Source organism: Mobula hypostoma, chromosome X1 (genome assembly GCF_963921235.1).
Source record: "Mobula hypostoma chromosome X1, sMobHyp1.1, whole genome shotgun sequence".
Lineage (NCBI taxonomy): Eukaryota > Metazoa > Chordata > Chondrichthyes > Myliobatiformes > Myliobatidae > Mobula > Mobula hypostoma.
This window is the reverse complement of record NC_086128.1, coordinates 24,394,988-24,417,363: the sequence shown is the minus strand read 5'-3', so window position 1 is coordinate 24,417,363 and position 22,376 is coordinate 24,394,988. Positions and strand designations below refer to the sequence as shown.

Below are 22,376 nucleotides of genomic sequence, written 5' to 3'. Positions count from 1 at the left end.
GGGCCTGTATTGTGCTGTAGGTTTTCTATGTTTCTAAGATATTGTTCACTGTTAAACTGTCTCCGCTGCTCTGGTTTTAGGTCAAGCTTCCTTTACATTTCCTGATAACAACATTGTGGGCCAAAGGGCCTGCGCTGTACTGTGCCATTCTATGTTTCATGTTCAGTTATGTGGGTTGTGCATACCATCACAGTTAAGTGCCGTCTTGTATCCCTTCACAGCCCTGCTTCCATTCTCCAGTCACACAGGCAAATATTCCAACACAGGTGATAGAAAGGGAACCAGAAGGTGGAACACTGGTGGATTTAAAATTAGACCATTTAGTGAGGTATTGCATTTTGGGAGATCAAAGCAGATAGGAATTGCACTGAGAATGGTAAGGCCCTGGAAGTGTTAGGGAACAGTGGGATGGAGGGGTGCAAAGGCATAGTTTGCAGAAATTGGTGTCACGGTTAGTTCAGCTGTTGAAGAAGACATTTGGCGTGCTGGTCTTCATCAGTTGGGGCACTGAGTATCGGAATCGGGCAGTTACGTTGCAGTTGTACAAGATGTTGGTGAGGCTGCACTTGGAGCATTGTAACAGTTTTGGTCATCTTGTTACAGGGAAAACATTATTTAACAGAAAAGAATGCAGAGAAGTTTCCCTCACCCCACCTCTCAGCTTAACCATAGGGACCACTCTCTACTTGATTCCACTCCCATTGATGTCCCTGCTGCCATGATGAGGCGTATTCTTGACCTCACCATCTATCTTATTGTAGTAGGGGACTGTTCGACAGTGGTATAGAAGCTGTCCTTGGGCCTGGTGGTGTGTGTTTTCAGGCTTTTGTATCTCCTTCCCAATGGGAGGGGGAAGAAGAGAGAATATCTGGGGTGGGAGAGGTCTGAAATTATTTTGGCTTTTTTACCAAAGCAGCAAGAAGTATAGACCGGTTCCATGGAAGGAAGGCTTGTTGCCATGGTGCTGAGCTGTATCCATAATTTGCTGAGGTTTCTTGCAGAGCAGTTGCCATACCAAGCCTTGATGCATGTAGATAAAATGACTCCTATGGTGCATCTATAAAAACTAGTGAGGGTCAATGGGGAAAATGCCGAATTTCTATAGCCTACTGAGGAAGTAGAGATATTGTTGTGTTTTTTTTATCCATGGTGTCTACGTGGTTGGTTCCGGACAGGCTATTGGTGATGTTAACACCATAAGACATAGGAGGAGAATTAGGCCATTTGGGCCATTGAGTCTGCTCTGCCATTTCATCATGACTGATTTATTATCCATCTCAACTCCATTCTCTTGCCTTCTCCCTGTAACCTTTGATGCTCTTACTAATCAAGATCTTATCAACCTCCACTTTAAGTATACCCAATGACTTGGCCTTCAGATCCCTCTGTGGCAATGACTTCCACAGATTCACCACCCTCTGACTAAAGAACTTGCAGTGCTCAACTTCAGCTCCATTGATGTAAACCAACAGGAATGTGTGCACCATCCCTCTTCCTGGTCAACCACCAGCCCTTTTATTGGTGATGCTGAGGGAAATATTTCTGTCATGACAACGTATCACTAGACTCTTGATCCTGTACTCTGGCTCATCAATATTAGAGATCTGGCCTACTACTGCACACTGGTAGGTGGAGTTGGGCCACACAGTCATGAGTGTACAGGGAGTAGAGTAGGGGACAGAGGACACAATCCTGTGGAGCACCGGTGTTGACAATAATCATGACAGGGGTTTTGTTGCTTATCCTTACTGTTTGGGGTCTGTTGGTCGGGATGTTAAGGATCCATTTGCAAAGGGAGGTGTTGAGCCCCAGGACCTAGTAGTATATAGACCAGTACAGCACATTACAGGCCCTTCAGCCCATGATGCTGTGCCGACACTTTAACCTATTCCAAGATCAATCTAACTCTTCCTTCCTACATAGCCCTCCATTTTTCTGTCTATGGGCCTATCTAAGAATCTCTTAAATGTCCTTAGCGTATTTGCTTCTACCACAATCCCTGGCAGCATGCGCCACCAAAGTACTGCTCTCTGTGTATATAAAAAATACTACCTCTGACATCCTCTCTATGCTTTCCTCCAAACACCTTAAAGTTAGGCCCCCTTGTAGTAGCCATTGCTGCCCTGGGGAGAAAGGAACTGTCTGTCCACACTTGATCTCTGCCTCTTATCACCTTGTACAGTTCTATCTAGTCACCTCTCATCCTCCTTCTCTCCAAAGAGAAAAGCCCTAGCTCACTCAACCTATCCTCATAAGACATGCTCTCTAACCCAGACAGCATCCTGGTAAATCTCCTCTGCACCCTCTCTAAATCTTACGCATCCTTCCGAAAATGAAGTGACCAGAACTGAACACAATACTCCAAATGTGGTCTAACCAGAGTTTTATAGAGCATTAGATTATTAAAAGTTAATACATCTATTGAATGAGTTCTGTTAAATCCATTGAATAAGATCCCTCTGTTTCTCCACACTGCTAAGAATCCTGCCATTAACTCTGTATTCTGCCTTCAAATTTGACTATCCAAAGTGAATCACACCACAGTTTTTCATATTGAACTCCACCTGCCACTTCGCAGTCCAGCTATGCACTATGCATCCTGTCAGTGTTCCATTGTAATTGACAGCAACTTTCTACACTATCCACAACTCCACCAACCTCTGTGCCATCTGCAAACTTACTAACCTACCCTCCCACTTCCTCATCCAGGTCATTTATAAAAAAATCACAGAGCAGGGTCCCCAGTACAGATCCCTGCAGAACACCACTGCTCACTGCCTGAATGCACTCCATCTAAAGCACCCTCTGCCTTCTGGGGCAAGCCAATTCTGAATCCACGCAGACAAGCTTCCTTGGATCCCATGCCTTTTGACTTTCTGAATGAGTCTCCCATGAGGAAGCTTATCAAACACCTTACTAAAATCTACATACACCACATCTACTGCTCTACCTTCATCAATGTGCTTTGCAACTTCCTCAAGGAAGTCAATCAAGCTCACAAAGCTTGACCTACCTCTCACAGAGCCATCCTGTCTCTAAGAATCTTCTCCAATAACATGCCCACAACTGAGGTAAGAATTATCCCTACTCCATTTCTTGAACAATACCCTTTCCCTGCCTCCATAGGACAAAACTATTAGAGGGCTTGAGATATTGTGAGCAATCGCTTGATTGGAGGTAAGCGAGCTGTGCACGAAATTTAAAACATGAGCGGGGCCTTGCAAAACTTTTCGGCAGGCTTGCCATATCATAGTTTTATTAGGTACCAGACCAGTAATAGGTAACGGAAGCTGACTTCCACCCACACTGACTCAGTAGACAATCGTTCCAGGATGTCCCCCCTTTCTGCAGCTGTGATACTATCCTTTGTTAGGATACCTAAAAGAGGACATGAGAAGGTTTTGGCATCTAGGATTAAGGAAAACCCCAAGGTGTTCTACGTGTACGTGAAGAACAGGAGGCTGACTAGAGTGAGGGTGCGACTGATCTGGGACAGAATAGGAAACGTGTGCCTGGAGTTGGAAGAGGCAGGGAAGTTCCTTAATGAATACTTTGCTTCAGTATTCACCAGTGAGATGGACCTTGACGAATGTGAGGACAGCGTAAAACAGCCTGATATGTCACCATTAAGAAAGAGTATGTGATGAAGTTTTGGAAAATATTGGGATAGATAAGTCCCTGGAACAGACCAGATATACCCCTGGTTGCGAATGGAAGCAAGGAAGTAGATTGCTGTGCGATTGGCAAAGGTGTTTGCATTGACTGGCTACAGGAGTAGTGCCAGATGATTGGATGGTGGCAAATTTAATTCCTTTGTTCAAGAAAGAGAGTAGGAATAATCCTGGGAATGAGATCAGTGAGTCTTACTTCAGTGGTGGGCAAATTATTGGAGAAGTTTCTTAGAGACAGGATTTACAAGCATTTTGAGAAGCATTAACTGATTAGGGATAGTCAGCATGGCTTTGTGAGGGGTTGGTCGTGCCTCACAAATCTGACTGAATTCTTTGAGGATGTGACAAAGCTCACTGAAGATAGAGCAGGGGATGTGATGTATATGGACTTTAGTAAGCTGTTTGACAAGGGTCCCCATGGCATGGTCATTCAGAAAGTCAGTAGGTATGGGAACCAGAGAAACATAGCCATGAGGATTCAGAATTGGCTTGCCCACAGAAGGCAGAGGGTGGTTGCAGATGGAATGTATTCTGCCTGCAGATCAGTGACCAGTGGTGTTCTGCAGGGATCTGTTCTGGGACTCCTGTTCTTTGTGACTTTTATAAGTGACTTGGATGAGGCTGCAGAAGGGTGGGATAGTAAGTTTGCAGATGGCACAATGGTTGGAAGAGTTGATAATGGTGTAGCAGGTTGTTGTGCGTCATTGACGGGATGCAGAGCTGGACTGAGAAGTGGCAGAAGGAGTTCAAACCAGAAAACTGTGTGTGATTCACTTTGGAAGGATGAATTTGAAGGCAGAATACAGGGTTGATGACAGGATTCTTAACTTTGTGGAGGAACAGAGGGATCTGAGGGAGCACATCCACAGATCCCTCAAAATTGCACGAGGACGATAGGAAAACTGGACAGTATGGAGGATTGGAAAATTGTAAATATCACTTCACTTTTTAAGAAGGGAGAGAGGCATCCAAAGCTCTCTCTCTGTGCTCCCCCACACCCAATATGTGCCCTCCCTGCTCCCTGACGCCCAGTGTGTTCCCACTCGCCCACACCCAATGTGCACCCTCACCACTCCCCCACACCCAATGTGCACCCTCCCCACTCCCTCACACCCAATGTGCACCCTCACCACTCCCCCACACCCAATGTGCACCCTCCCCACTTCCTCACACCCAATGTGCACCCTCACCACTCCCTCACACCCAATGTGCACCCTCACCACACCCCCACACCCAATGTGCACCCACCCACTCCCCCACACCCAATGTGCACCCTCACCACTCCCTCACACTCAATGTGCACACTCACCACTCCCCCACACCCAATGTTCACCCTCCCCACTCCATCACACTCAATGTGCACCCTCACCACTCCCCCACACCCAATGTGCACCCTCCCACTCCCTCACACTCAATGTCCACCCTCCCTACTCCCCCACACCCAATGTGCACCCTCACCACTCCCTCACACTCAATGTGCACACTCACCACTCCCCCACACCCAATGTTCACCCACCCCACTCCATCACACTCAATGTGCACCCTCACCACTCCCCCACACCCAATGTGCACCCTCCCACTCCCTCACACTCAATGTGCACCCTCCCTACTCCCCCACACCCAATGTTCACCCTCCCCACTCCCTCACACTCAGTGTGCACCCTCCCCACTCCCCCACACCCAATGTGCACCCTCCCCACTCCCCCACACCCAATGTTCACCCTCCCCACTCCATCACACCCAATGTGCACCCTCACAATCCCTCACACTCAATGTTCACCCTCACCACTCCCTCACACCCAATGTTCATCCTCCCTACTCCATCACACTCAATGTGCACCCTCCCTACTCCCCCACACCCAATGTTCACCCTCACCACTCCCTCACACTCAGTGTGCACCCTCCCCACTCCCCCACACCCAATGTGCACCCTCCCCACTCCCCTACACCCAATGTTCACCCTCACCACTCCCCCACACCCAATGTTCACCCTCCCCACTCCCTCACACTCAATGTGCACCCTCCTACTCCCTCACACCCAATGTTCACCCTCAGCACTCCCCCACACCCAATGTGCACCCACCCACTCCCCCACACCCAATGTGCACCCTCACCACTCCCCCACACCCAATGTGCACCCTCACCACTCCCTCACACCCAATGTTCACCCTCCCCACTCCATCACACCCAATGTGCACCCTCCCCACTCCCTCACACTCAATGTGCACCCACCCCACTCTCCCACACCCAATGTTCACCCTCACCACTCCCCCACACCCAATGTTCACCCTCCCCACTCCATCACACCCAATGTGCACCCTCCCCACTCCCTCACACTCAATGTTCACCCTCCCCACTCCCTCACACTCAATGTTCCCCCTCCCCACTCCATCACACCCAATGTGCACCCTCCCCACTCCCTCACACCCAATGTGCACCCACCCCACTCCCCCACACCCAATGTTCACCCTCACCACTCCCCCACACCCAATGTTCACCCTCCCCACTCCATCACACCCAATGTGCACCCTCCCCACTCCCTCACACTCAATGTGCACCCTCCCCACTCCCCCACACCCAATGTTCACCCTCACCACTCCCCCACACCCAATGTTCACCCTCCCCACTCCATCACACCCAATGTTCACCCTCACCACTCCCTCACACTCAATGTGCACCCACCCACTCCCCCACACCCAATGTGCACCCTCCCCACTCCCCCACACCCAATGTTCACCCTCACCACTCCCCCACACCCAATGTTCACTCTCCCCACTCCCTCACACTCAATGTGCACCCTCCCCACTCCCCCACACCCAATGTTCACCCTCCCCACTCCCCCACACCCAATGTTCACCCTCCCCACTCCCCCACACCCAATGTGCACCCTCACCACTCCCTCACACCCAATGTTCACCCTCCCCACTCCATGACACCCAATGTGCACCCTCCCCACTCCCTCACACTCAATGTGCACCCACCCCACTCCCCCACACCCAATGTTCACCCTCACCACTCCCCCACACCCAATGTTCACCCTCCCCACTCCATCACACCCAATGTGCACCCTCCCCACTCCCTCACACTCAATGTGCACCCTCACCACTCCCCCACACCCATGTGCACTCTCACCACTCCCCCACACCCAATGTTCACCCTCCCCACTCCCTCACACTCAATGTGCACCCTCCTACTCCCTCACACCCAATGTTCACCCTCAGCACTCCCCCACACCCAATGTGCACCCACCCACTCCCCCACACCCAATGTGCACCCTCACCACTCCCCCACACCCAATGTGCACCCTCACCACTCCCTCACACCCAATGTTCACCCTCCCCACTCCATCACACCCAATGTGCACCCTCCCCACTCCCTCACACTCAATGTGCACCCACCCCACTCTCCCACACCCAATGTTCACCCTCACCACTCCCCCACACCCAATGTTCACCCTCCCCACTCCATCACACCCAATGTGCACCCTCCCCACTCCCTCACACTCAATGTTCACCCTCCCCACTCCCTCACACTCAATGTTCCCCCTCCCCACTCCATCACACCCAATGTGCACCCTCCCCACTCCCTCACACCCAATGTGCACCCACCCCACTCCCCCACACCCAATGTTCACCCTCACCACTCCCCCACACCCAATGTTCACCCTCCCCACTCCATCACACCCAATGTGCACCCTCCCCACTCCCTCACACTCAATGTGCACCCTCCCCACTCCCCCACACCCAATGTTCACCCTCACCACTCCCCCACACCCAATGTTCACCCTCCCCACTCCATCACACCCAATGTTCACCCTCACCACTCCCTCACACTCAATGTGCACCCACCCACTCCCCCACACCCAATGTGCACCCTCCCCACTCCCCCACACCCAATGTTCACCCTCACCACTCCCCCACACCCAATGTTCACTCTCCCCACTCCCTCACACTCAATGTGCACCCTCCCCACTCCCCCACACCCAATGTTCACCCTCCCCACTCCCCCACACCCAATGTTCACCCTCCCCACTCCCCCACACCCAATGTGCACCCTCACCACTCCCTCACACCCAATGTTCACCCTCCCCACTCCAAGACACCCAATGTGCACCCTCCCCACTCCCTCACACTCAATGTGCACCCACCCCACTCCCCCACACCCAATGTTCACCCTCACCACTCCCCCACACCCAATGTTCACCCTCCCCACTCCATCACACCCAATGTGCACCCTCCCCACTCCCTCACACTCAATGTGCACCCTCACCACTCCCCCACACCCATGTGCACTCTCACCACTCCCCCACACCCAATGTTCACCCTCCCCACTCCCTCACACTCAATGTGCACCCTCCTACTCCCTCACACCCAATGTTCACCCTCCCCACTCCCCCACACCCAATGTGCACCCTCACCACTCCCTCACACCCAATGTTCACCCTCCCCACTCCCTCACACTCAATGTACACCCTCCCCACTCCCCCACACCCAATGTGCACCCTCCTACTCCCTCACACCCAATGTGCACCCTCACTACTCCCTCACACCCAATGTTCACCCTACCACTCCCTCACACCCAGTGTGCACCCTCCTACTCCCTCACACTCAATGTGCACTCTCCTACTCCCTCACACCCAATGTGCACCCTCACCACTCCCTCACACCCAATATGCACCCTCCCCACTCCCCCACACCCAATGTGCACCCTCCCCACTCCCCCACACCCAATATGCACACTCGCTGCTCTCTCACACCCTATGAGTGCTTCTCCCCGACACTCAATATCCTCTCTCACTGTTCCCCCCTCCCATTCCCACCATGCACCAACCATTAGTGACCCCCACACCCAATACCCACTCTCAAACCCCGTACCCACCCTTGCCAGTCACCCACACGCAGTTCCCACCCTCAATGCAATGGATGCTGACTTACATCTCATTCCACGCACTGGACTGTCTGCCACCTGAATCCATGCAGAGCATATTGTCTAATATCTCATTCCATGCAGAGGATATTGTCTAATATCCACTCCAAGGATGTTATCTAATATCTCGTCCTGTGGAAAAGACAATGTCGAATATCCCAATTTCTCAAATGATGTCAAATATCTCCTTCCACACAGATAACATTTTCTCCTATCTTACACCGTGTAGATAACATGGCATAATCTCTCATTTTCCGCAAAGAACATTGTTGGACATCACACTGTGTAAAGGACATTGCCTGAGTATCAGTCCATGCAAAGAACATTGTTCAATATCTCACCACAAGTAGAGGACAAGCAGTGGGGTCGAGTCATGACTAAATGATGGATGTGATTGGGAGCTGAATATCCAAGGATACACAGTGTACAGGAAGGATAGGAAGGTAGGTAAAGGGGGTGGCGTGGCCCTGATGGTAAGTAATGATATCAAATCAATACAAAGAAGGGGTATAGGATCAGAAGAGGTAGAATCCTTATGGGCCGAGTTAAGAAATGACAAGGGTGAAAAGACACTAATAGCAGTTATATACAGGCCTCCAAACAGCAGCTGGAATGTGGACTACAAGTTACAGCTGGAAATAGAAAAAGCGTGTCAGAAGGAAAATGTCGATAATTACGGGGGATTTTAATATGAAAGTGGATTGGGAAAGTCAGGAAGGTACTGGATCTCAGGAGAGGGAGTTTGTAGAATGCCTACAGGATGGCTTTTTGGAGCAGCTTGTCAATAAGCCCACCAGGGGACCGGCTGTTTTGGATTGGGTGCTGTGTAACGAACCTGAGGCAATTAGGGAGCTGGAGGTAAAGGAACCTCTTGGAAGTAGTGATCATAAGTGATCATTGAGTTCAGTTTCAAATTTGAAAAGGAGAAGCTGATATCAGGTGTATCGATATTTCAGTGGAACAAAGGAAATTACAGTGGTATGACAGAGGAAGTAGCCCAAGTCGATAGGAAAAGTAAGCTAGATGGAGGGACGGTAGAGCAGAATTGGATGAAATTCCTACAAGAAATAAGGAAAGTGCAGGAAAATATATTCCGAAAAAAAAGAAAATCATGAATGGAAAAATGACACAAATGTGGCTAACAAGAGAGGTTAAGTCTAAAATAAAAGCAAAAGAGATGGCGTACAAGGAAGCAAAAATTAGTGGGAAAACTGAGGACTGGACGACTTTTAAAAACTTACAGAAGGAAACTAAGAAAGTCATTAGGAAAGAAAAGATGAATTATGAAAGGAAGTTGGCAATTAACACAAAGGATATTAAGAGATTTTTTAAATATATGAAGAGTAAAAGAGTGACATGGGTAGATATAGGACCAATTGAAAATGATGCTGGAGAAATTATAATGGGTAACAAAGAGATGGCAGAGGAACTAAATGAGTATTTTGCATCAGTCTTCACAGTGGAAGACACTAGCAACATACCTGATAGCCAGAGGTCTCAGGGAATAGAATTAGGTACAGTCAAGTTTACTAGAGAGAAAGTGCTTGGGAAGCTAAGTGGACTAAGAATAGATAAGTCTTCTAGACCAGATGAGGTGCACCCATGGGTTCTGAAGGAGATGGCTTTGGAGATTGTGGAGGCATTGGAAATGATCTTCCCGGAATCAATAGACTCTGGCATGGTTCCGGAGGAATGGAAGGTTGCAAATGTAGTTCCGCTGTTTAACAAAGGAGGGAGGCAGCAAAAAGAAAATTACAGACCTATTAGTCTGACATTGGTAGTTGGAAAGTTATTGGAGTCGATCCTCAAGGATGAGGTTATGAAATACCTCGAGCTGCATGACAAGATAGGCCCAAGCCAGCATTGTTTCATGAAGGGAAGATCCTGCCTCACCAACCTATTGGAATTTTTTGAGGTAATCTCAAATAAGATTGACAAGGGAGAGGCTGTGGGTGTTGTGTATTTGGATTTTCAAAAGGCCTTCAATAAGGTGCCGCATATCAGGCTGCTTAATAAGATGAGAGCCCATGGAGTTACAGGAAAGATATTGGAATGGGTGGAGCACTGGCTGATAGGCAGAAAGCAAAGGGTGGGAATAAAGGGATCCTATTCTCATTGGTTGCCGGTTACTAGTGGTGTTCCGCAGGGGTCAGTGTTGGGGCCGCTTCTTTTTACAGTGTATGTCGATGATTTGGATTATGGATTAAATGGTTTTGTGGCTAAGTTTACGGATGACACCAAGATAGGTGGAGGAGCAGGAAGTGTTGAAGAAACGGAAAGGTTGCAGAGAGACTTAGTCAGTTCAGGAGAGTGGATAAAGAAATGGCAGATGAGATACAACGTTGACAAATGTACGGTTGTACATTTCGGAAGAAGAAATAATCGGGCAGATTATTATTTAGATGGGGAGAAAATTCAAAAATCGGAAGTGCAAAGGGACTTGGGGGTCCTCGTGCAGGATACCCTAAAGGTTAACCACCAAGTTGGATCAGCGGTAAGGAAAGTGAATGCTATGTTGGCATTCATTTCAAGAGGAATAGTGTATAAGAGTAAGGAGGTGTTGATGAGGCTCTATGGGGCATTAGTGAGACCTCATTTGGAATACTGTGTGCAGTTTTGGGCCCCCTATCTTAGAAGGGATGTACTGATGTTGGAGAGAGTTCAGAGAAGATTTACGAGGATGATTCCTGGAATGCAGGGGCTAACATATGAGGAGCGTTTGTCGGCTCTTGGACTGTATTCATTAGAGTATAGAAGAATGAGAGGAGATCTCATAGAAACATTTCGAATGTTGAAAGGGTTGGACAGAGTAGATGTGGAAAGGCTGTTTCCCTTGGTGGGTGAGTCCAGGACAAGAAGCCACAGTCTCAGAATTAGAGGGTACCCAGTTAAAGCCAGGGGGTCGTGGATTTATGGAATTCATTGCTACATACAGCTGTGGAGGCCTGATCATCGAGGATGTTTAAGGAGGAGATTGATAGGTATCTAATTAGTCAGGGTATCAAGGGATATGAGGAAAAAGCAGAAATTGGAACTAGATGGGAGAATAGTGGAGTGGCAGAGTAGACTCGATGGGCCGAATGGCCTACTTCTGCTCCTTTGTCTTGTGATCTTGTGATTTTCTGATATCTCACTCCAAGTAGAGGGCATTGTTTACTATCTCACTTCAGAAAGATGGCAGTTTTTAATTTTATATTGTCTTCACTCTGTTAATTCCCAGAACATTGTTTCACGGATTGGATTCTCATGTTTGTGGAGGTTATGATGATTTAATTGTGCATTTTGTTGGGCATTGGCCCTATCTATCCTTTTCACCCTGCTATCTGTTTTAATTCAACAATGGAACACAGCCTTCCCTTTCATGGCAGACGATTTGCTCGCCTCAGGAGAAGCCATGGTCTTGCTCACAAGTAGTGTTTGGCAACAGTGCATGCACTTCTACACTGTGATGCCACATCAGATCTCCCATACCTTGATAGTCTTCCGCCCACCCATAATCCACCACATACCCACCTGCCCGAGCTGCAGTTATCAAGGCTGTGTTTCCATCCTGGTCTTGGTGATTGATGTCCAGCCGAGAACATCCAGACAGCGGATCCACTTTACCCAGAAAGCCCCAGCAGCAGCCAATCATGACTTCATTCTATTTGCAAATGAGAAGTAAGTTATCGTCCTGAGGTTCCGTAAGATCAATAACTCAGTGTCACAGTGTATCTTCCATTGTACACTTTCCAGATTATCAGCCAAGTTACCCATGGGACAATACTTTGCAAAATAAACTGTCTGGCAATGTTCTGGAGTTTTGCACTATGTTCTGCTTGCTGGACAGTTCCATCCTTTACCTAATGGATTGGGAAAAAGAAATTCTGCTGCAGATTAGTTAACTGGTATTGCAGGTTCTCAGCTTTGTTAAGACTGTGTAGTAAGCACCAGCACTAACTGCATTCTATTGAGACATCGTATACAGCACAGAAACAGGCCCTTTGGCCCAACTTGTGCATACTGACCAAGTTGTCCACCTGAGCTAGTCCCATTTGCCCATAAATGGTCCATATCCCTCTAAACATCTGGATGGAAAAGATGCATACATCAGGATGCATACAGCTCGGCATTCAATACTATCAACACTCAGAACTAATCAATAAAGTTCAAGACCTTGGCCTCAATACCTCCTTGTGCAATTGAATCCAGGACTTCCTCACTTGCAGACCCCAGTCAGTTCAGATTGGCAACAACATCTCCTCCATGATCTCCATCAGCAGAGATGCACCACAAGGATCCCTGATCTACTCGCTTTACACTTATGACTGTGAGGCTAAGCACAGCTTAGCCATATTCAAGTTTGCTGACGACACCACTATTGTTGGCCAAATCAAAGGTGGTGATGAATCAGCATAAAGGAGGGAGATTGAAACACTGGCTGAGTGGTGCCGTAACACCAACCTCTCACTCAATGTCAGCAAGTCCACAGAGCTGATTATTGATTTCAGGAGGAGAAAACCAAAGGTCCATGAGCCAGTTCTCATTGGAGGATCAGCAACTTTAAATTCCTTGGTGTTATCATTTCAGAGGATCTGACCTGGGCCCAGCACGCAAGTGCAATTATGAAGAAAGCACGACAGTGCCTCTACTTCCCTAGGGATTTGTGACAGTTCGGCATGACGTGAAACTTTATCAAACTTCTATAGCTGTGTATTGGAGAGTATATTGACTGGCTGCATTGCGGCCTGGAATGGAGACACCAATGCTCTCGAATGGAAAAGCCTACAAAAAGTAGTGGATGTGGCCCAGTCCATCACAGGTAATGTCCTCCCCACCATTGAGCACATCTACATGGAGCGCTGTTGAAGGAAAGCAGCATCCATCATCAAGGACCCCCCCACCTCTCAGACTATGCTCTCTTCTCGCTGCTACTAACAGGAAGAAGGCACAGGAGCCTCAAGACCCACACCACCAGGTTCAGGAACAGTTATTAACCCTCAGCCATCAGGCTGCTGGAACAGATGGGATAACTTCACTCAACTTCACTTAAGTAGATTCTGTTTGCTGAATTAAATAGACCTACAGTACTTTGCGACTCTAAATTGGCTCTGCTTGTTGCTTTAAATTAACCAGTGTCATTATGCCATGCTGAACTCATACTGTTAGTTGTTCTCTGGCATTAGTTTCTACCTTCCCTATTAAATAGACTCCTTGCGCTGTTAGATAAATTTTTATTTTTCTCTTAAAAAGGTTTGTCTGTGTTGAAAGTGCACAAATTTCTTCACTGATTTTCTATAAATACAATATTTGCTGAATTAAGTAGCTATAGATTTTATTATAAATACTTGCTGCTCTATTAGTAGACCATTTGTTGTATTAATCAGGAATTGTTTGCGGTAAAAATATCTTGCTTACCAAATCTGACACATGAGGTAGACTCTGTTTAGTGTACTATATAGACTGCTATGTCCATTTAAACAGATTCTACTAGCTGTGTGAAACAGACTGCATTTGTGGGATTCATCTGGCTAGTTTACTTTTATTACATAAACTTATTTGCTTTATTAAAAAGGGGATTTTTTTGCCAAATTAAATAGACTCAGTTTGAGGAGTTAAGTAAAAGATTTTTGCTCTATTGTATATACTCTATTTCCTATTAGAGATAGATTCAATTTGCAGAATTGTGTACTTTGCTGCATAAACTAGATTGTTTTGTGGCATTAAGTAGACTCTGTTTGCTTTTTTAATAAAACTCTGATATATGACATGCACAGATATTTGTGTACTAAATAGTTTACTCACTATACCAAATAAGTTCCGTTGCTGTATTAAGAAACTGTTAGTTTTATTATTGTATTTTACAGTATTTAAGCTGTATCGGCCCTTGCCCTTCCCTTAGACAACATCGGTGTCGTGGAGAGGGGAGACTTGCAGCATGGGCAACTGCCGGTCTTCCATACAACCTTGCCCAGGCCTGTGGCCTGGAGAGTGAAGACTTTCCAGGCACAGATCCATGGTCTCGCAAGACTAATGGATGCCTTTAACAGTATTTAATTGATTGTTTCCCATATCAAATACTGTTTGCTATATTAAACAATCTATATTCTGCATTAAGTAAATTAATGCAGTGGCATGGTAGTTTAGCAGTTAGTATAACACTATTATGTTACCAGCAACCCACATTCACTTACCGCTACTGTTTGTATGTTCCCCTTGTGACTGCATGGGTTTCCTCTGGGTGCCCTGATTTCCTCCCACATTCCAAAGAAATAGTAGTAGGCAGCCGTCGATCCCAGGGGATCATAGGTTTGCGCTTCTGGTGGACTGTGTTCTCTCCAGGGTGCAAGCCTGGACGGGAAGATTTGAAGAACCTTCTGTTGTCCATGCAGTGGGCTCCCCCTCACCACATCACTGACGTAGTCCAAGGGAAGGGCAAGTGCCGATACAGTTTGGCACCAGCATTGTCACTGTATTGTGCTGTAGGTTTTCTATGTTTCTGTGTTTCTATAAATAGACTTCACTGTACTAAATTGATCCCTTGCTCTTTTAAGCAGAGTAGGACACACAAAATGTTTAAGGACCTCGGAAAGTCGGGCAGCATCTATGAAGAGGGATAAAGAGCCAATATTTTGGGCTGAGACCCTTCATCAGAACTGTTAAGCAGGCACTGTTTGCTCTATGAAATAGAGTATTTCTTGCAATGAGAATGCTTGATTTACCAGATTAGCTTGCTATACTAAATAAATATTTCACTGTATTAAATACAACGACAATAAATTGTATTTGTTGCATGAAATAGACTGCTGAATTATTGTGTTAAGTAGGATCTCTGAATTATTTACAAAACTTGTTTTGCAAAATTTAATAGATTGTCACTTTAAGTTGTTTCTATAGAGGATCATACAAGTTGAATATACGGTACAAGTTTGCTATTGTAAATTGCTTCACATTGGGTCTTTTAAGAGACTCTCAGATAGGTACATGGAGCTTAGAAAAGTAGAGGGCTGTGCAGTAGGGAAATTCTGGGGCAGTCTCTAGAGTAGGTTACATGGTTGGCACAACATTGTGGGCCGAAGGGCCTGTAACGTGCTGTAGATTTCTATGTTCTATATAACTGTATTTTGAATTAAATAGGTTCTCCTTGTTGTATTAAATGGGTAATGTATGATGAATTAAATGACCTATTGTACTAACTAGGCTGTGTTTACTTTATTTCCTCTGCTCTATTAAATGGTCCTGAAGTAGGGTCTCGGCCTGAAATGTCGACTGTTGATTTATTTCCATTGATGCTGCCAGACCTGCTGAGTCTGGTGACCAAATAAAATACAAGAGGTCCAGATTCGACATCCAGAAAGCCATCTCACATGTAAAATGGTAATTCCAGCCCAAATGAATCACAGAAGGATGCTCCACAGCTGTGGCAGGGTTTGAATAGAATCACCTCCTGCAAAGTGAAACCAAGATTTCGCTCCCAGATGAGCTTGATGCCTTTGACGCTCACTTTGATTATCAACACCTCTCTGTCACTGGATCCTGGACTTCTTGACAGAAAGGCCACTGTCAGTCTGTGTTGGCAGAAACATCTCTAGCTTCATCACGCTGAACACCTGCGCTCCCCAGGGCTGCATGCTCAGCCCACGGCCGTTCACGCTGTTGATGCATGACTGCGCAGCTAGATCCAGTTCAAACCAAATAATCACGTTTGCTGATGACACAACAGTGACTGGCCTCATCAACAATGACAACAAGATGGCATATAGAGAGGAGGTAAAACATCTTGCAGAATGAGGCGATCACAACAACTTGAGTCTCAACGTGAACAAGACCAAAGAGATGATTGTGGACTTTAGGAAGGTTCAGGCTGACCACTCCTCACTGCACATACACGGCTCCTCCGTGGAGAGAGTTATGAGCAGCAAGTTTCTGGGAGGGCACATACCGGACGATCTCACCTCGTCCCTCAACATCACCGCTTTACTCAAGAAAGCACAGCAGCATCTCCACTTCCTGAGGAGATTGAGGTGAATGAGGCTCCCCTCCCCCAACATTCTAACCAATTTTTACGGGAACACCACTGAGTGTCCTGACCGGCAGCATCACCATCTGATACGGGAATTGCAAGAAATCTGATCAAAGGATTGTGAGGACTGCTGAGAGATTCATCAACCTTTCAGCAACGTTTATCAGGAGCGCTGCATACACAGGGCCCTTGGCATAGTCAATGATCCTTCCTATCCATCTAAAAATCTCTTTGATTCTCTACCATCAGGTAGGAGGTACCATAGCATTAGGACAAGAACTGTCAGGGTGAGAAACAGCTTCTTCCCCCAGGCCGTGAGACTACTGAACTCCCTGCCACCACACAGCTCTCATCACACACGAAATGCCAGTAGAGTCATACTGTTTACTTTTGAACTTGTGTTGTACATGCACGTCATTATTTGTTAATTTATTTGTGTTAATGTTACTTTACATGTTATGTGCATGAGTTATATGTACTGTATTATGCACCTTGATCCAGAGGAACGGTGTTTCAGTTGGTGGGGTATACATGCATGTGTATGGTTGAATGAATTCAGCTTGAAGTTGAAAACACGGTGGCACCTTCACGCATTCCCACAGCCCCCAATGACCCCGCGATTTCAGTCTTTGAGACCGATATGAAAACATCCTTCAGGAGGGTGGTCCCACGGAAAGCATCTGGCTGAGTTGGGGTACCTGGCCAAGTACTGAAGACCCGTGCTGTTCAGCTGGCTGGAATGTTCACTGAGACCTTTAGCCTCTCCCTTCAGCATCTGAGGTACCCACTTGTTTCAAAGTTCAAGGTTGAAAGTAAATTTATCAAAGTACATATATGTCGCCATATGTAACCTTGAGATTCATCTTCTTGTGGACATATTCAACAAATCTATAGAATAATAACTATAACAAAATCAATGAAAGACCACCCAACTAGGGCATTCAACCAGAGTGCAAAAGACACCAAACTGTGCAAATATGAATCTGCTCCAATTTGTCGACCGGAGCAACAGTTCAACATTTGATTTATTTTCATTGACTCTTCTCTCAGCTCCTCATTGACTACAGCTTGGTATTTAATACTATTATCCCCTCAATAATCAATAATCTTCAAGTCCTAGGCCTCAATATTTCTTTGTGCAACTGGATCCTTGATTTCCTCACTTGCAGACCCCAGTCTGTTCAGATTGCCAACAGCATCTCCTCCACAATCTCCATCAGCACAGGCGCACCATAAAACTGTGTGCTTAGCCCCCTGCTCTACTCACTTTATACTTATAACTGTGTGGGTAAGCACAGCTCCAATGCCATATTTAAGTTTGCTGATGACACCACTGACATTGGCCGAATCAAAAGTGGTGATGAAAAGTGGTGATGTGTGATGGCCACGTGGTGTGCCGACAACAACCTGGCCCTTAACACCCAGAAGACCAAGGAGATCATTGTGGACTTTAGGCATGCTAGGAGCCACACTCACATCCTCATCTACATCAACGGAGCTGTAGTGGAGCGTGTATCAAGCTTCAAGTTCCTTGGTGTCCACATTTCCGAGGATCTCACCTGGTCCCTGAACTCCTCCATCCTGATCAAAAAGGCACAACAGCACCTTTATTTCCTGCGGAGCATCAGGAAAGCTCACTGTCCCAGGATACTGACGGACTTTTACCACTGTATCATTGAGAGCATACTCACCAACTGCATCTCAGTGTGGAATGGCAATTGTCCCATATCGGGCCGCAAAGCACTCCAGCGTGTGGTGAAAACTGCCCAGCGGATTATCGACACCCAATTGCCCACCATTGAGAACATCTACCATAAACGCTGCCTAGGCAGAGCGAAAAGCATTATCAGGGATGCATCTCACCCTAACCATGGACTTTTTACTCTCCTCCCATCCGGTAGGCGCTACAGGAGCCTCCACTCCCACACCAGCAGGCACAGGAAGAGCTTCTTCCCTGAGGCTGTGACCCTGCTGAACCACACATCACAGCGCTAAGCAGTATTGCACCCATATCGTCCCTCCCCCGCCTGTCTTCTCCTATCATTTTGGATCTCCCCCTCCCCCTCCAACTTTCAAATCCCTTACTCACTCTTCCTTCAGTTAGTCCTGACGAAGGGTCTCGGCCTGAAACGTCGACTGTACCTCTTCCTACAGATGCTGCGTTCACCAGCAACTTTGATGAGTGTTGCTTGAATTTCCAGCATCTGCAGAATTCCTGTTGTTTGCGCCCATATTGTACTGTCTCAGTGCTTTTATATTTGTGTGCTGTAGCACTTACTTTTTATTCACAGTTATTTTGTAAATAACATTATTCTTTGCATTTCTGGTCGGATGCTAAATGCATTTCATTGGCTTTGTATCTGTAGTCGGCACAATGACAATAAAGTTGAATCTAATCTAATAAAGGAGGAAGATTGTGCCACAACAACAACCTCTCACTGAATATCAGCAAATCAAAGAGCTGATTATTGAGTTCAGGTGCAAAAAGATGGGTCTGATCCCTGGGTTAAGATTCTAAATTGGAGAAAGGGCTGTTTTGATGGTATCAGAAAGGATCTGGCAAGTGTGGATTGGGACAGGCTATTTTCTGGCAAAGGGGTACTTGGTAAGTGGGAGGCCTTCAAAAGTGAAATTTTGAGAGTACAAAGTTTGTATGCGCCTGTCAGAGTGAAAAGTAAAGATAGCAAGTGTAGGGAATTTAGTTTTCGAGAGATATTGAGACCCTGGTTAAGAGAAAAAGGAAGAGCATAGCAGGTATAGGCATGTAGGAACAAATGAGGTATTTATGGAAGCAAAATTCGAAAGGGTGAAGAAGGACCAAAGGTGCTGTATTTAAATATGCATAGCATTCAGAATAAGGTGGATTGGAGGAGCATACTGGTGGGGATGACAGCAGAGCAGAGATGGCTGAAGTTTCTGGGAATAGTTCACAAGGTGCAGGATAGATATGTCCCACAGAGGAAGAAGTTCTCAATTGGCAGGGGTAGGCAACCGTGGCTGACAAAGGAAGTTAAGGACTGCATAAAATCCAAGGAAAGGGCATATGAGGTAGCAAAAGTGCGTGGGAAGTTGGATGATTAGGAATCTTTTAAAATCCAACAAAAGACAGCTAAAAAAAGCTATAAGAAGGGAATAGATGAAATATGAGGGCAGACTAGCCAATAATATAAAACAGGATACTAAAAGTTTTCTCAGTTATATAAAGAGTAAAAGGGAGGTGAGAGTTGATATTGGACCACTGGAAAATGATGCTGGTAATGGGGGACAAAGAAATGGCAGATGAACTTAATGGGTACTTTGCATCAGTCTTCACTGTGGAAGACACTAGCAGTGTGCCAGGGGTCTGTGAGCATCAGGGAGTAAGAGTGAGTGCCATTGTTATTACAAAGGAAAAAATGCTGGGCAAATTCAAAGGTCTTAAGGTGGATAAGTCACCTGGACTACATCCCAGAGTCCTGAGAGAGATTGCTGAAGAGATAATGGATGCATTGGTCATGGTCGTTCAAGAATCACTTGATTCTGGCATAGTCCCAGAGGACTGGAAGATTGCAAATGTCACTCCGCTCTTTGAGAAGGGAGGAAGGCAAAAGAAAGGAAATTATAGGCCAGTTAGCCTAACCTCAGTGGCTGGGAAAGTGTTGGAGTCTATTGTTTAGGATGAAGTTTCGGGGTAGTTGGAGACTAATGATAAAAAAAGTCAAAGTCAGCATGGTTCCTGTAAAGGGAAATTTTGCCTGACAAATCAGTTAGAGTTCTTCGAGGAAGGAACAAGTGGGGTGGACAAAGGACAGGCAGTGGATATCATTTACCTGATTGTCAGAAGGCATTTGATAAGGTGCCACACATGAGGCTGCTAAACAAGATAAAATCCTATGGCGTTACAGGAAAGATACTGACATGGATAGCGGAAAGGCTGACAGGCAGAAGGTAGCGACTGGGAATAAAAGGGGCTTTTTCTGATTAGCTGCAGGTGACTAGTGGTGATTCTCAAGGGTCAGTATTGGGACTGCTGCTTTTAACATTGTTTATCAGTGATTTGGATAATGGAATTGATGGCATTGTGGTAATGTTTGCAGATGATACGAAGATAGGTGGAGGGGTACCTTCTAAATGGCAAGATGCGGTTGGCGATCTATGTCCCAGTGGAGTGATGAGGTTAAGAAGAAGGATTTATTATTCTTCTTATTTTATTTTTTATATTTGCACAGTTTGTTGTCTTCTGCACATTGGCCGTTTGCCTGTCTGTTGTGTGCAGATTTTCATTGATTCTATTGTGTTTTTGAATGCCCACAAGAAAAAGAGTCTTGAGGTAGTATATGGTGACATATGTGTATTTAGCTAATAAATTTACTTTGAACTTTGGCCAGGGAAAAGAGGGTGTGACTAAGTGAGGCAGGTAGGGAGAGCCTTTGAGCTTCTCTAACAGGTCTGAGATTGTTTCTCCCTGTGCGGATGAGGGTGAGGGCTGTAGGAAGGATAAGCAACCGAACCATGGTACCATGCATGGTTCAGGGAACTATTTAGGACGGGGGAGAGAAGAGAAATGCAATTGTAATGGGGGATAGTATGATTCAGGAGGATACACACAATTCTCTGTCGCAAGGATTGGAAGCCTCGAAGACTGAGCTATCTGCCTGATGCCTGGGTTCAGGAAACTCATCTGATCTGCAGAGAAATTTGGAGTGAGGGGGAAAGATCCAGCTGTCATGATCCATCTGGGTACCAATGACATAGGTAGGTGAAGGAAATAAATTCTGCTGAGGGAATTTGAGCAGCTAAGGACTAAATTAAAATGTAACATCAAAAAGTTAATAATCCCTGTGCCTGAGCAACGTGCAAATTGCCACAGGGTCAAGAAGATTAGAGAGTTAAGTGCTCAAAGATTTGTGTGGGAAAAGTGGGGCTGAATTCATGGAATATTGACACCTGTATTGGAGAATGAAGGAACTGTTCTGATGAGACCAGGGTCCTGACGAATTGCATAACTGGGGCTGTGGACGGGGCTTCAAACTAAGTAGTAGGGAGGGTGGGCGCAACAGAATGGAAAAGTAAAGGGAGAGGTTCATGAAGCCTCCAGAATAAAATGTGTGGCAGAACATTTAGAAAGGGCTAAGAATTTAATTTAGACAACGTATTCAGGGATTCATCTTCGAATCTGGATGAGTATGCTGCAGTTGTTACTGACTTCATTAAAACCTGTGTGGATGAGTGTGTGCCCTCAAAGACTTACTGTACATTCCCAAACCAAAAGCCGTGGATGAACCAGGAGGTACGTTGTCTGCTGAAGGCTAGATCTGTGGCATTCAAGTCTGGTGACCCAAGCCTGTACCAGGAAACCAGGTATGATTTGCAGAGGGCTATTTCAAGGGCGAAGAGACAAATTTGAACCAGGTTGGAGGTGATATTAGATGCACGGCAACTCTGGCAGGGTCTGCAAGACATTACTTCCTTCAAAGCGAAACCCAATCGTATGAATGGCAGCGATGCTTCACTACCAGATGAACTCAACGCCTTCTACGCACGCTTTGAAAGGAGAACACATCTACAACTGTGAAAATCCTTGCTGCACCTGATGACCCTGTGATCTCTGTCTCAGAGGCTGATGTTAGGCTGTCTTTAAAGAGAGTGAACCCTCGCAAGGTAGAAGGTCCTGATGGAGTACCTGGTAAGTCTCTGAAAACCTGTGCCAGCCAACTAGCAGGAGTATTCAAGGGCATTTTCAACCTCTCACTGCTACGGGTGCAAGTTCCCACTTGCTTCAAAAAGACAACAATTAT

At 46.4% G+C, this 22,376-nt stretch overlaps 1 protein-coding gene across 1 annotated transcript in view; it reads right to left on the bottom strand.

Annotated features, from left to right (window-relative positions):
- The window catches only part of LOC134340347 (ankyrin repeat domain-containing protein 33B-like), a 58,723-nt gene that overhangs the window by 12,233 nt on the left and 24,114 nt on the right, over positions 1–22,376 (bottom strand). The window contains exon 4 of the mRNA XM_063037483.1: positions 12,111–12,240. Within this exon, the coding sequence (XP_062893553.1) occupies positions 12,111–12,240 (130 nt within the window). The remainder of the gene's footprint in view (positions 1–12,110; positions 12,241–22,376) is intronic.